At 43.4% G+C, this 16,017-nt stretch overlaps 1 protein-coding gene across 2 annotated transcripts in view; it reads right to left on the reverse strand.

Moving 5' to 3' along the window:
• Nucleotides 1-16,017, reverse strand: part of LOC138246129 (manganese-dependent ADP-ribose/CDP-alcohol diphosphatase-like) — a 114,353-nt gene that overhangs the window by 76,513 nt on the left and 21,823 nt on the right. For both annotated transcript variants that reach the window (XM_069200397.1, XM_069200396.1), the window contains one exon: nt 686-1,319. In XM_069200397.1, coding sequence (XP_069056498.1) covers nt 686-1,319 — 634 coding nt within the window. The remainder of the gene's footprint in view (nt 1-685; nt 1,320-16,017) is intronic.

Here is a 16,017-nt window from a genome sequence, read left to right on the forward strand (position 1 = left end):
TGGTCTGCTTCTTCACCAAGATGGTAGGATCCCTCAGGCCACTTGATTTCAGTGCTCTTTGCTGAAAGCAGACTTCTTCCATGTGGTGTGGACCTGCCTGAGATTGGCAACCTACTGGGAGGAGATAGGGAGGCAGCTCTCCTCACTTCTGGGCCAGCCCCTAGATCTTACGCACAGTAGGTTGCTTTGCTGAGATTATTGGAGGACGTGGACAGGCAAAGGGTGGAACAAATCTTTATTGGTGTTGCAAAGTTGGTTGCTAAGAGTGACACAGGCAGCAAATGGAAGTCCCCAAACTCTCCCTCTATGATGGAGTGGCAACAAGGGGTGGACTGGTGTGCTCAACAGGAACAGCCTATCTATGAAGACTGGGACTGCCCCCGGAAACATGAGACGATATGGGGGAATTGGTGGAACTACCACGGACTGGATGCTGGGAATGGCTATGACTCTATTGTGCTTTGTATGGCACTGTGTCATGCTTGGGTAGGCGGTGGACTGGTTGAGTTGGTTGTCAGTGTATGATAAAATCAATAAACGTTGTTTATCAATAACAACATCTATGTGTAGTTTCATTACAGAATAACTAGAAATAGTTTGTACAAAATGGCATTCTTGGATTTTGAATAAACAAAGCTTTCTCTACAGTTAACCTATCCTGAACCAGAACAAAAGAAAGTCTTACCTTCTGGGCTATTAAGATCTGTATTTGGGTTTTTCTCCTTCAGAATCTTCATGGAATCTTGATACTTTTTGCTGGATGGTTTCCTACCAATAATGCTGAGATCATAGCAATCAACCATTAAGAACCGAAAAGACTCAAAAGGACAAAAGTGGTAAGCATAGTATTCTTCAGAATCAGAATCGTCGGAAACACACTTATGCCTTGTTTTAGAAACTGAGTCCTGTTGATCTTCCAAATGCTTACTGTTAAGCTGGGAGCTGGTTAAATAGTTCCTACTGAAGTTGTAAAATTCATGGTTTCCCCACACATGATGGAATGCAGCTTTGCTTTTTCCAACTTCATTTAAGACTCTTTGAAGAGATACATCAGAGGCCTGGAGCTGAACATTGATTCCGTCTATGACATCACCAAGCTGTAGCACAAAACTGGGCACCTTGGCTTCCTTATTCCATTCTTCAATTGCACTTTGGAGGAGATGAAGACTTTGTCTGTAATATCGTTTTCTTGTCCTGGTAAAGTTATAACTGTCTGCTTTATCGGCATACTGAACATCTGCTATAATACCGAAAGTAAAGTAGAGCTCCATCCCATCATTACTTACTTTTTCTTGCTCCAGGAATTCAGAATATATCTCCTGAAAAAGGAAAAATACAAGAAAAAAAAACAGTTCAGGACACAAAGCTTAGCATCTATTCAGAGACTGAATACAGGAAAAAGAAACGCTTCTCTTGTTCTTCAAAAAAGGTCTGACATATGAAAAGACTTGCACCCTATGCACAATTTTTCACTCTCAATCCCGAGCAACTCCCTCGAGTGATGAAGTGGATCATTCCCACAGAATGATTAATGTAATGTTGTTCTACTTTACTTTGCAGGTCCTGATATTCTCAAATTAATCTCCATAATCTTACAGAGCCATGTGTGTTTTCAATGTGTTTCAAATCGGCCCTCCAAATTGAATTAAGCACATCACACCCATCCCATACTTAGCTGCCATTGTTTTTGGCAGGTTTGGCAGTGATACAATTTAGCCTGTCACTTTCTTGTGTCTCTCTGGGATTGCTGTGTACAATTTGGAACCTTCAATATGAAAATTGAGCTTTTCTTTTTTGATTGGCTTCACTTTAATACTATGGGCCTCATTATGACCCTGGCGGTACAGAACCGCCAGGGTCAACGGGGGCGGGAGCACCGCCGACAGGCCGGCGGTGCTCCCTTGGGCATTCCGACCGCGGCGGTAACGCCGCGGTCGGACCGGGACAACTGGCGGTCTCCCGCCAGTTTCCCGCTGCCCAAATGAATCCTCCAAGGCGGCGCAGCATGCTGCGCCGCCTTGGGGATTCTGACACCCCCTACCGCCATCCTGTTCCTGGCGGTTCGCCCGCCAGGAACAGGATGGCGGTAAGGGGTGTCGCGGGGCCCCTGGGGGCCCCTGCAGTGCCCATGCCCGTAAGAGGGCCCTGCTAGTATTTCACTGTCTGCATAGCAGACAGTGAAATACGCGACGGGTGCAGTAGCACCCGTCGCACCTTCCCACTCCGCCGGCTCGATTACGAGCCGGCTTCATCGTGGGAAGGTTGTTTTCCCCTGGGCTGGCGGGCGGCCTTTTGGCGGCCGCCCGCCAGCCCAGGGGAAAACTTGGAATACCCTCCGCGGTCTCTGGACCGCGGAGCGGTATTTTGGAGGGGGGAAGTCTGGCTGGCGGGCGGCCTCCGCCGCCCGCCAGACTTAGAATGAGGGCCTAAATCTGGCTACAAAGAACCACACAGGTCTTGATAACTTCAAGTATTCAATTATATAAAAACATGTAGAGTAAGAGGAAATGCAAAGAAAAAGTAGGCATTGGGTCAGCCCGCGTCAGCCTTTACCCTTCATGTGTTTTTCATGGTTTGCCATTACATGGCTGGGCTGCCCAAAGCCATGCATTTCAGGAATGTTTACACTTGTCCATTTGTATTGCTCTTAGATTCTGGTGATCCCATCCTTGTTAGGCACCCTCCGGAATTCATATAGGTAGCTGTTTTAACTAGTAGTATGGCACAGACGCCTCCCTCTTGAGATTGGCAAAGAGGTGGTCAGCCTCCTACTTTAACCGATCCGCCTCTATTACACATACAAGGATGACATGCACAGGATTCCATAAAGTACCATCATTCAAGCCAAGCAGTATCACATACAAGACACATAGGACCCAGCACATCTCCCTTCTTTCCAAACACACACATGGGACACATAGGGAACTAGGGGCCCCATTATAAGTTTGGCAAATCGAAAACTCTGTCTGCCAAACTCCCGATAAAGTGGTCGCTGTCTACAGTAACCTTCCCGCCAGAGCTCGTATGGGGTTCCAGCTAGATTGGCGGGCGGAATATACCGCCCACTGACTCAGTGGGAAACAGGCTACAGCATTGTCTCCAGCTCGTAATCGAGCCGGCAGCAATGCTGTTGCCTGCAGGGTGCATCAGCACCCTCGCAATGTTCATTGTCTGGTTTGGGACGGTGTTGCGCAGGGGGTGCCCTGCACTGCCCATGCAATGGGCAATGCAGGGGCACCCGGTGCCCCCTGCACCTGTTCTCAGAAAGCCTCAACGCTACAAAACGCTGGTGGAGAATGAGGTCGTAATCCCCAAGGCAGCGCTGTCCTGGTGGATTAGGATCTCCACCACCACCAGACCGCCTGGATCCAAGATCCTGGCAAAGCTGGCAGTTCCCTGGACCATCAGTGTTGTAATGTGGCGATCTATAGACTGCCACACTTGTAATGAGGCCCCAAGTGTCAAAACATCAAGTAGTCCTTTTGTTAGTCTGCTTTTGCAACATGACAATTAGAAGCCAGTGTGTGTTCTTGGATGCATTTATGTTGTTGCATATCATCACTCTGATGCTGGTTTATGGGCATTTTCTTTAGGAAGCAGTGCTGTTTTGTTAAAGATTAAACTTTTATAAAATTAAAATATTAATTAATCACTTTTGCTTGCTTTATTTTACTATCATTGTAACGTGTTGTTGGAGATACATTTCCAAACCCACAAACTGCTAATTACTAACAATCACATTGCCTTAAACGGCTTATTTTGAATATGCATCACCCACTTAACTAAAACTAATATTAATTGTTTTTAAACACACTAAACAACCATTCTTTTTGTCACTTCTTTTGTACAATTACTGCTAAAGCGAACTATTATCACCCTATTACAACAACCCTTCACTACTTCATAGATACTAAAAATAAACCACAATCAAAATGTAAAAACATATTTTTCACTAAAATATACACACATAAAAACATTTGCGTTATAACATTACACTACAATGTATAACCAACCTAGCTCATTCAGCTGTCAAATGTTCGCCATACATTTTTGCTTCAGCAATATGAAATTCCTTCAATTGCTGGTACACTCTATCTCAGCTAGGGGGGGTCATATGAGGTGGCTACTTAAACAAAAATATTGGCTATGCTATATTTTGCTGTGTATTCTTTTTAAGTTCACCAATTAGAATGCTATCGCCATCTTCAGAATAAATGTCATAACCTTTGAAGTAGGTACATCTTACTTCTGCTACTGCAGTCTGTTCAGCAGAGGAATCCTACTCCCTGCTTCCATACTGTTGCAATCCAAGATTTTGCTTCATTTAGCAATTTTATTTCTATGAAAGCTAAAGGCACTGCACACAGTTGTCATAAGGACACTCATATAACAACAAGATTGCTGGATTTGGGGCAGCAGCATCTCTGCTTGCAGGTGACTCAGTCCCTTCTGCAACAGTTTACAGCTGTCAGCCCAACCCTCCCAGCTCTCTAGTAGCACCGCAGCCTAAAAGTAAAGGTGATTTGTGGCAGCCTAGCACATGGAACTCTGAAAAACCCCTCAGGGAAATCGTGGTGAACAAGCCTGAACCTTTTCTTTCCATATACAAGTCTCTTACACAGACACATAGGCAAAAAAAGAAATGCAGTATAGTTTCCAATACATTTATTAAAAAGACTGTAACCTACGATAAAATGCAGAAGCTGCAATTATCAGGATAATAATAAGGCTGAACAAAATCAGGATTGTGAAAATTAAAGATGTGAATATAAACAACCCCAACATACTGACATGAGTATATAATTACTACCTAGAAACTAATCTCTAGCCCTTTGCAAGAGCATGGTGGTGTAAGCCAAAATCTGTCCATGCAGTTTCAATGAGAAACACACCCCATCCCTGTTACATTTGTACAAGGTCAGGCCTCTAGTCTCCAGATAAGGCTCCGTAGAGACACAAAGGCTGAGGTCGGCCGCAAACCAGCATGAAGTATAGATGGGAAGTCCTGGCTGGAACCTACTCTAATGCCCTTTGTCCGACAAGATGTTCATATATGGGACATGTTTTGTTCTACAAAAGCATGACATGGGTATGTACCTAGGTGCTGCACTGTTTACACAATCTTGTGGCAGCAATACACAATATTATCGTGTGTGCCTTGCATTCTCTTCCTGATAACCCGGGGTTAAAGAACATGATATAAATTGTGTCATCCATAACAATGATAACGATGCTCTCACAGAATTGCAACTGATTATAAAAATAAAAACATTGTTGCTAAAACAACCTCTGCTAAAATTTATAAAATCGAATAAATGAAAACAGATCATATTATCTGGGTAAAAGGGCACAGGCCGCAAGCCTAAGCTAAGCCAAATACTGTACCCAGGCAGAAAACTAAAATGAACCTACAACACAGCTGCTCAACTGTTATCAAACAATTCTCTGACAAAAGATCCGACCTATTAGCTTTGCCAATGTTTGTTGGTTTAGGTGCTCTTCTGTTTATGTGCCGCATCAAAGTCCTGAACTCAAAATGTGCTTTTGATGTTCTGCCAAATAATCCTTTTGCAGGATCTGTGGATGTTAAGATGCTGCTCTTCATTCACATCCCTCTATACTGAGCAACAGGGTCTCTTTGTAATACTTTTCCATTCACCGTGACTCTACCTTAACCAACCAAACGCAGCTCACAATTAATATCTTCTTAATATCTTCTTACATCTGAACTCTTTACCCTAGTCTGACTGGTACATAATACAATTTTTGTGCCAAGTGTAGTACCAAGAGCTTAGCAGAGATTTTACTCATTGAGAAGAGGAAGGAGCGCTCCACTCATTGCTGGACTACACACTGTTGAATGACAAGCTCAGCCTACTGCTGGATGTCCTCTCTGCTTGGACTGATATGTGATCTTGCTGTCACCCGAAGGACTATTCCGCAAGCTACATGGATCATAAATGGATGGCAGCAGTACTGCAGAATTCAGAGTGGTGGAAATTATGCCAACATGAGGCTTCTTCTTCATTTGTCAAATGAACACACTGAGTTCCAGGACAGATGTGTGCACAAACCCTATAAAGAGCCATTTCCATGATTGTGGGCTGTTTATAGGATGTGATCTCAATTTCCCAAGAAGCAGTAGGGAATTTTCTTGTTATGTCGATTTTTCTTTGAATTATATATAACAATCAAAAAATAAATATGCATTGCAAAAGAAGCACATTACCCCCCTTTGATACATGCAGCCCTATCACATTGCTCCTGTTTTGGTTATATCACTACTTCTTACCTGATATGCCCTGCTGAATGTATTTTTAACACAGATCACTGCTTAGAGAATTGAATGCAGCAACTATCTATAGATTTTAATATAAAATAGAGTAGTTCCCAGACTGTATAGAAGGTAGTAATTTTCTTCTAAATGCTGATATAGAAAAATAAACTGCATGTTTGCAGTAAACTGAATGGCCTTGCAATCAAGAAGGGGACTCAAAAGGACTTCTCACTGTCCAGTCTTTGACATGGAAACATATGAATTAGAATCGTTACTTAGTCGTAAGGTGCTTTTATTTTACATCCATAAAGTGGGTAAGGAAGCAGCATTGATTCCCTGGACAGGTAACCTATACTTTCTTATTTTCTACAACCCAGATGCTCCCTCTGGGGCACAACTCTGCAAAGGTTCAGCATTTAAAACATCCCCCGCAGTCTGTGAACCAATCTTCCCATTAGCAACTGCCTCTGCATGTCACCTCCTGACGATGTGGCATCATAAGCCCACTCAACCTCCATGGACTTTGTCATCAAATCCATATTAAAGGTACCTCAAGGTGCAGATGTCACAGGGACCAGTAGCCAATGGGTAATACGGCAGCTTATCACCCAGTTCCATTATGTTTCCCCTCTAAGCCCAATTGGTTGGAGGCCTCACATTGACAGAGCTAAGCAGCAGAGCCGAGTTAGAGTCTTGCATCAAAGCACAACAATGCTTTAGTGCATCTAATGCTGCCCTCCCTATCCCAACCTAGTGCTGAGCCTTTTTTTGCAATTAGAGGAAGTTTGTGCTTAGGCCTCCACAACTTTTTGTCCACAGAAGGTATCCATGCCCAATTTGGTCCTTTTTTTCCCAACATCTTGGGGATTCTAGAGGTAACCAGGGTTTATGGGTTCCCCTAGAGGGGACCAAGAAAACGGGTAAAATATAGCCACATTTTGAGTTTTTGGGGAGAAGTAGGAAAAAAGTGCTTCAGATAATAGTATCTATTTTTTGCCCCTAAAAATGCCATCAGCAAACAGTTTGCTGTGCTGAAGTCACCATTTTCCTAGCTTTCGGACATGCAGCGTTGAATCCAAAATACTACGTTTTTTACCACAGTTGTGGCATTTTTCAAAGAAGTAGGCAATTGTTCCTATGTTTGTGCTATCAATATACTTCCAATTTGTGGTGGAAACCAACATGAAACCCATAGGTTATACAGGAAAGCTATAGCTTTCTGAAAAGTAGACAAACATCTAAACTCATCAAGGGATCATATGTGTAGATCCCTCAAGGTAGTAACAAAGAAAGTAACTGTTTAAATAAAAGAATGTTGAAAATAATATTTAAAAAAGTGGCCATTTGTAACAATATTTTTATCTGTAGCTTTTTGTCACAATGGCCGATTTTCAAAAGCAATATACCATTATATCTGCTAGGCCCTTCTAGTTGCAGGGTAATGTAGCGTTGGTGGGTTCTCCAAGAATCTGAGGTACCCAGAGCCAACAAATGAGCTGCACCGTACAAAAGTTACCGAGTGTAGATCAATTAATACGGTGAAATAGAGTGAAATTTGTGTATCAAAAAGCCTATGTATTTCTGGAATAGGCACAAGTTATGAAGTTTAGGAGCAGTGATTATACGTACATCTCTGAATTTGTGGGTAACCATACTAGCATGTTAGCCACAGGCCATATTTCAAAATATCTTATGTTTTACACTGTAGCTTACATTTGGGAGGCACACATGCAGAGAAATCCCAGTGGTAATAACAAATGTTCTACTATCCACTATTCTAAGTTCCCACATGTCTTCTGATAAAAATGGTACCTTACTTGTGTGGGAAGGCCTAGTGCCAGCCACAGGAAATGGGCCAAAATATAACTTAGACGTATCATATTTATCCACTGAAAACTGCCCTTTTTTAATGTGAGTTATGTGAATTGCAGGCCCCAGCTCAAGCGGAATCAAGGGGAACCTAGTAAACTGCACATTTTTTAAAACTAAACACCTAGAGGAATATAGGGTTTGGGGACTTGCGTAGGTCTCAGCAGATTATGTGTACCCAGAATCCCTTGCAATTCTCAAACTCTGATGAAAAAAACACATTTTCCTCACATTTCTGTGACAGAAAGTTCTGGAATCTGAGGGAGCCATAAATGTACTTCCAACTAGCATTCCCCCAAATCTCAAGATAAAAAAGCGACCTCACTTGTGCGGGTAGGACTAGTGCCCGTGAGAGGAAACAGGCCAAAATGCAAAATAGACACCACATTTTTCACCTGAAAAAAAGAACCTTTTTTGCAATGCGGGTAGTTGTGTATTTTTGTCTCTAGCTCAGTCAGCATCTACGGAAACCTAGCAAACCTGTACTCTTTTTAAAACTAAACACCTAGCAGAATCCAGGGTATGGTGACTTGCATGGCTCTCACCAGCTTTCTTTTACCCAGTCTGCCTTGCAATCCTCGAACTCAAACAAAAAAACACATTTTCCTGACATTTCTGTGATGGCAAGTTCTGGAATCTGCAGGTAGCCACAAACTTCCCTCCACCTATCATTGCCCCAAGGTTCCTGATAAAAATAGTACCTCACTTGTGTGGGTAGGCCTAGTGTCCACAACAGGGAAGGGTCTCAAATGTAACATAGACACATCACATATTTCCACTGAAAACGGACTCTTTTTTTGCAATGTGGGTAGATGTGGATTTTGATTCTAGCAAGCCAGAATCTAGGGAAATCTAGCAAACCTGTACATTTTTGAAAACTAGACACCTATGTGAAACCAGGATGAGGTGACTTCTATGGCTCTCACCAGATTATTTTTTGTTACCCAGAAAGCCTTGCAAACCTCAAATTTTGACTAACAAAAAACACATTCTTCTCACATTTCATGGATGGAATTTCTGGATCCTGCGGGAAGCCACAAACTTCCTTCCACATAGCATTCCCCCAAGTATCCAGATAAAACTGGTACTTCACTTGTGTGGATAGTGTCTGTGGGAGGAAACATCACATTTTTCCACTGAAAACTGAAATTGTTTTGCAATATAGGTAGCTGTGGATTTTGGAACCTAGTTCAGCCTGCTTCTAGGAAATCTGGCAAACCTCTACGTTTTTTTTTTAATAGACACCGAAGGGAATCAATGGTGGGGTGACCTGTTACCCAGGATCTCTTGTAAACCTCAAATTATGACAAAAAAACAAATTTCCTCACATTTCTGGGATGGAAAACTCTGGAATCTGTGGGGAGCCACAAACATTCTTCCACCTATCATCCCCACAAGTCTCCCAATATAAACGGTACCTCACTTGTTGGCTAAGCCTAGTGCCTGAAACAGGGAACACCCCAAAACACAACATGGACAAATAAAATATTTCCACTGAAAATTTACCCTTTTTGAAATGTGGGTAGCTGTAAATTTTGGGCCCTAACTCAGCCAGTTCCTATAGAAACCTAGCAAACCTGCATTTTTTTTTAAATTAGACAACCAGAGAACTCTTGGGGTTTGTCAGTTGCATGGCTCTCACCAGGTAATTTCACTCAGAAGCCATTGCAAAAACACACATTTTCAACAGATTTCTTTGACAAAAATGTCTAGAATATGTGGGGAGTCACAAATTTCCTACCATTCAGCATTCCACCAAGTCTGCTGATAAAAATTCTACCTCACTTGTGTGGGTAGGCCTAGTGCCTGTGAAAGGAAGGGCCCTAAACGCAATACAGCAAGCACCTAGGAAAACCTATCAAACGTGTAGATTTTTGAAAGCTACACAACCAAAGGTGAGTTGCATGACTCTCACTAGGTAATTGTACACGAAGCCCTGGCACACATCAAACTTTGGTGAGAAACACACATTTTCCCCACATTTCCATGATGGAAAGCTCTGGAATCTGTGGAGATCCATAAATATCCTACCATTCTGAGTTCCCACACATCCCCTGATAAGAACGGTACCCCACTCGTGTGGGCCAAGAGACCATGACACAAAAGGGCTTAAAGTGCTACATTGAAAATAAAGCAATTGGGGTAGTTGCAGTATTTTGGGCCGTTCTGTGGCGCCGTTCATGCAAACCTAAGAATCACAGACATTTTTTTAATGGATGCCTAGCTTTCATAAATGCGTGGGTTTGATAGCAAGGACCAGACACAAAATCCACAGCTAGCCGCATTGCGAAATCTAAGTCGTTTTCGGTGTAATGCGTCTGTTTTGTGTCTTTAGCACTTTCAAAATGTGTGTGCTATGGCCACCCACAAAAGTGCTGGATGGTTGTGGAATTTGTGGATTGCAACAGATTTTAGAGATACCCATCACAAAATGTATATAAAGGAGTGATCTTAGCTGTTAGCTTTCACGCTTTGAAGGGCACTGTGGTAAAGTGAGTGGAATCAATACAAATTATACACCCCTGGACACTTGCAATTGTCTGAACAATTATGGGTTTCAAAGTAAAACCACAACTCATGAAGGTTGATTTTGATACCTCCAGAAGTGGTAGCTTCAAAGAACAAATGCTAATCACAGTATCAGAATATTGAAACCAAACCCACTGAAGGTACGCTATAAAGTCACAATAAGGCACAAACTCTTTTATAAGCCCTTCACACACCATTCACCTACCACATCGAAGACTTTCATACCGTCAGCCACAGGCCCAATCTAACACATCAGTGCACGCATCAACATACCCCCACCATTCAGGAGCCCATCACATTCATATGCCAAAGGACGCAATCCCCAATCAAACCATCACTCACCCAGTCAGCAACTAACATGCATACAAACACACCACAAGCAAACCTCTACACACATGTGGACATGTTAACAGTTGATGCGTCAACAACCTTTACAAATGAAAATAAAGTTCGGCAAAGTTTTATTACCTGTCAAGTATCTACCTCCATCAACATTTTGAGCATTACCAAATGTGTGCCCAGTGAACCTTTACTAACATCTCCCATGACAGCCATATGAGGCTCAAGAAGACATGTGGTTCATGCGCTTTTAGTGCACTCACTGCACTAAATCCAACTCTTTTCGGTTGTGGATGCAAATTGGGGGTGTCTGAGAGTGCTATGCAAGGCCCATGGTCCACGAAGTGAGTGAGCATATTTACCTTGGAAACTAAGGCAAATGTGCTGGGGAAGACTGCCTAAGTTCCTTAAAGAGCACATCCTAAATTATGATCAAAGTTAGTTTTTGACATATAGCGTAGTCAGCAAGAATGTGGCATATATCCCGTCCAACATAATGTGCAGTGGTGTGACTGAAATCCACTTGTTGTACGGCCAAACTGAACATCTGCTATGTTCAAAGGGAGGATGAATATAGCAAGCAGGACATATATGCCACCCATGCATGTAGCGATGGGTGCAGAGTTCTCTGTAATGTATTGTGTTTGTAAATCGCAATATAACCCAGGAGGGTATCCTGTTAGCGACCCAGGAGCAGTCAGGGCTGATCCATGGATCCACCTAGTTGAGAGCCAAGCATTCACCTTTGTGTGGAATGCAATAATTTTAGAGACAGTGCAGATGTGTAGGGGCTAGTCATTCCACACTTTCAGAGAAATTTAGAAGTCACGACTCCATGTTCTGGTGCTACGTATGCATGGGATAAGTGCGAGTCCAGCTGAGTAAAGGTGTCTGCAAGGTTTGTCAAATCTGAGGGGGCTTTGAGGTATGCTGGGCCAGTGCTGTGTAAGAATTTAAATGCATGTGTCAGGAGTTTGAAAGGAGCTGTGAATGGGGAGCCAGTGAAGCTGTTTGTGGTGCAAGGTAAGAGTGTGGTGGGAGGTTGAGGGAGGAGGCTGCCTGCTGTGTTCCGTATGGCTTGGAGTCCTCTGCTTAGTTGACTGAAGGAGTAATTCAGTATCAAGGTCAGTGCAGCGCCAATGGGGTTCAACTCACTGGTAAAGATGAAGTCATGGCATGTGTATACTTACTACCTTGACTATCTGTGCTCTGGAATTTTTTGGAGCTTCTTACAAACAAGCTCCTCAAGGAATATTTTGCAGCGAAAAACTATAATGCATGCAACAGTGTCAGCTTTGTACAGCTAACTGAACAGCTCTACTCCTGTATAGAAGTTGTCCATATAAAGGTGATAACCTTTGTGAAGGAGTGGCTGGACAAGCTCCCATACAATCTTTTCTGTGACTACTAGCATGGCAAGGCAACCCCCAGGATTTAGAGTGGAATCCTTCCCTGTATGTACTCACAAGCTGTATACACAGCCAGTAGAGCTCTCATGCAGCATGTACACCTTGACACCACAGCAAGATCTTTTGCTCGGAATGTACTGTCTGAAGAGCAGATTTCCCTTGTACAAGAGGCTATGTTCCAGGAGCAGGACTAACACAAGATTGACAATCTGCAAGACAGAATGCCACAGAATAAGAAGCAAGCAAACAAGCCAATCAATGGTAAGCAATGTGTGGCTCTAAATCCAGGTAAGCTCTCGGTCATTTCACATTATGGGCCTCATTACAACATTGGCAGGCGGCAACCGCTGCCCGCCAAGTTGTAACCGCTGTGCGGCCGCCAATGCGGCCACACTCCCGCAGTGCCCATTTTGACATCCCGCTGGGCCGGCGGGCGGAGACAGAGTTTCCGCCCGCCGGCCCAGCGGGGATGTGGGCCGCAACATGGGAGCCGGCTCCAAATGGAGCCGGCAGTGTTGCGGCCGTGCGACGGGTGCAGTTGCACCCGTAGCGCTTTTCACTGTCTGCAGAGCAGACAGTGAAAAGCCGCATGGGGCCCCCAGGGGCCCCGCGACTCCCCGTACCGCCAGCCTTTTCCTGGCGGTTCAAACCACCAGGAAAAGGCTGGCGGTAGGGGGACTTGTAATCCCCTGGGCAGCGCTGCTAGCAGCGCTGCCCTGGCGGATTCCAACCGTCGGGGCCATTGTGGCGGGAAACCTCCGGCCCCGGCAGTGCGACCGCGGCGCTTCCGCCACGGCCGTAATGTCCCTGGAAGCACCGCCAGCCTGTTGCCGGTGCTTCCGTCATTTCAGCCCTGGCTGTCCCGTACCAGGGTTGAAATGACCCCCTATATCTTTTCCAATCAGAAAGCTGTGCGGTATGGTAGGCTCTACTTGAAATCAGGGATATAAATAGTAGCAAGGAATGAAGATCATGCAAACAAATCAGAGAAGAAAACATGTTTCCATGCATTTTTCTCTTGTCATGTTTATAGATGCTTCAAACAGGAAATTGGCATAAAATGAAAAGACTACAACATCTTGGTGTGTAGGGAAACTCAGGCAACCTCCGCAAGACAGACCATCAAATTGGAGAGGGTAATTTTTAAGGTTTATTTATGTCTATTTCCAAGAGGTAATGTTGAATTGCTTCAGGAGTACCCCTTGTTGTTCAGTCAACTGTGAAGAAAAAGCCCAAGGTTGATATTGTGCGTGCCACTCTAAATTATTAAATTCTACTTTCTAACGTCTACCGACGCCTTTCACAATGCACAACTTGCGGAAACACTGGAATGACCCAGACGGCAAAGCATATTGAGTATGGCATCTGTTAATACACTGATGACTGATGTGCTGATACGCTAATGAAGAGCGCATGGAACACTGATTCTCCGGGAAACATCCTGAACAACTAGGTCTAAACCACTACTTGCCTGAACCACTACTGCTAAACAACTAAAAAGTCTCTACAACTAAGTACTGAACAACTACTGTCTAAACAACAATTGTGCCTGAATAACAATTGCCTGAACAACTAATTTTAAGGTAAGGTTTTCTTTTTGGTTTTTATGGTTTATTATTTGTTTAGAAAATATATATATATTAGTTGTTCAGGCAATTGGTATTCAGGCACAATTGTTGTTTAGACAGTAGTTGTTCAGTACTTAGTTGTAGAGACTTTTTAGTTGTTTAGCAGTAGTGGTTTAGGCTATAGTTGTTTAGGACCTAGTTGTTCTGTCACATATTCCTGATTCTCCTTCTGACCCCAAGCAGCCTCTGGTAAGCTCATGGTACTGCCCTGTGTTCATATCCCGATACGAATGTAACAGGAGGAGGATTACCAATTTTAAAGAACTGTGCCAGCATCAGCTATTTTCCAGTTAGTAATAGATCATTTTTTAAAAGATCTTGATGGGGGGGGGACATGCTTTAAGCTCTATGTGTAGGTGCATGGGGAGATTAAGGAAATACATAATAAGACACTAGAATTTTGAATAGAAAGTGAATTATACTGCAGGCACAAGCTTGGTATGATAGAATATTTAGATCTTTATACATCAGTCAAAGAACAGAGTTACCCCAAAGGGAAGTTTGGTGAAAGCTGTCAGGGATGCACTGAGTCTGATCTTTCCTGGAGTTGGCAGAGTTGTATGGTAGATTTGCTCCCAGTTTTAAGAGTTAATTCCACATATTCGTGTCACATGTAAAATAAAATCTAATTTCACCTCCTCATAAGAATCTACACCAGATAAAATGAAAAAAACAATTACTCTAGCATTATAACCAGCTGTAGCGGGATATACCGTCCTTTAAAGGCCCGCTCCAGCATTACCAAGGGAGCAGGACTTTTATGCCAGTATAGCACAGCTACAGAGGGCTATAAGGCTATTAGAACATCCTGATACTATAGGGCAGAATGTTCTAATAAATAAATCAAAGGCCTCACGTCTGAAGGGATTGAAATCCCCTTGGTATCAAAGAAGCCTTTGTTCGTAACAACAGCTTTGAAAGAAAACACTGGAATGTTGAAGCTCTGGGTTTCTACCTGCCATTAGAAGCCCGGCGAGCTCCCAATATGCCAATGTTCTAATACAAATTAGACGCCCAGTATACAGCACAGCAGACCCAAACAAAATAAGGAAAAAGGGGAGCAGAGAACAAAAAAACAACACCCAACAATGCCAACCCCCTCATTGAAAACAGCTCCTCAGTTTAATATATCCAGAATTCTACCCTCCTCTAGAACCTAGAACTCCAACAAACAATTGTTGTCTATAAGTCACTGCAACCAGCTGAGAGCCCTCAGTCAGTCACCTGAGGAAGATCGCAGTTGGGTCTACTTGAGAGAAGGTGAAAGGTCTCAGATTTCACTCTAAACCAAGCAAGATGAGCAACTGTGCCCACCAGGCTCTTCATCATACGTCGCTGACTGATGACCACCATACCTCTCTTCCTCTTCAGCATGCAGAGTTAATATCATGTCAAAAAGGTGATAACTGTCTCCCATTTATACCATTTTCTTCTTGACTGCTGCCCTCAAGATCTTATCTTGTAGTTCACTACCTGAAATGTCATCATGTCAATACCACTTTCTGAGACAATCTCACATACGTTTCATGCTGAGAATCCAGTAGAATGCACTCAAAATCTAACTTCGCGGGCACCCTCAAGAACCAGTAGACTAGCCAGCATCTTGAACACCTCAGCAAAAAGACTCTGATGGCGCCATCCCTGGAATCCTCAGGGTTCGCTGAAGAGCCATTCTGCACGTTATTTGGCTGCTAAATCTTGTCATCAAGCTATAGGATGCTTTCCAAAGCACTGCCCTGAAGTGCTTCAGGACCTGATTGGAGTGTACCGAGCTCAGTAAACAGACCCTCCAGAAGCTGTAACTTCCATATCATCGAACCCTGATCCCATTCCACAACTTCACTTTTCTAGAGAAGCATTCCAGATTAGCCTCTACCCATTTCACTACATTCTCAGTGACCGCAGTCTTGTCAACAATGTCCGATTGTAACATCACTATAGCTTTCATGAAAGCCTGTTCTCTGGA

The sequence above is a fragment of the Pleurodeles waltl genome, chromosome 7, assembly GCF_031143425.1.
Source record: "Pleurodeles waltl isolate 20211129_DDA chromosome 7, aPleWal1.hap1.20221129, whole genome shotgun sequence".
Taxonomy (NCBI): Eukaryota; Metazoa; Chordata; class Amphibia; order Caudata; family Salamandridae; genus Pleurodeles; species Pleurodeles waltl.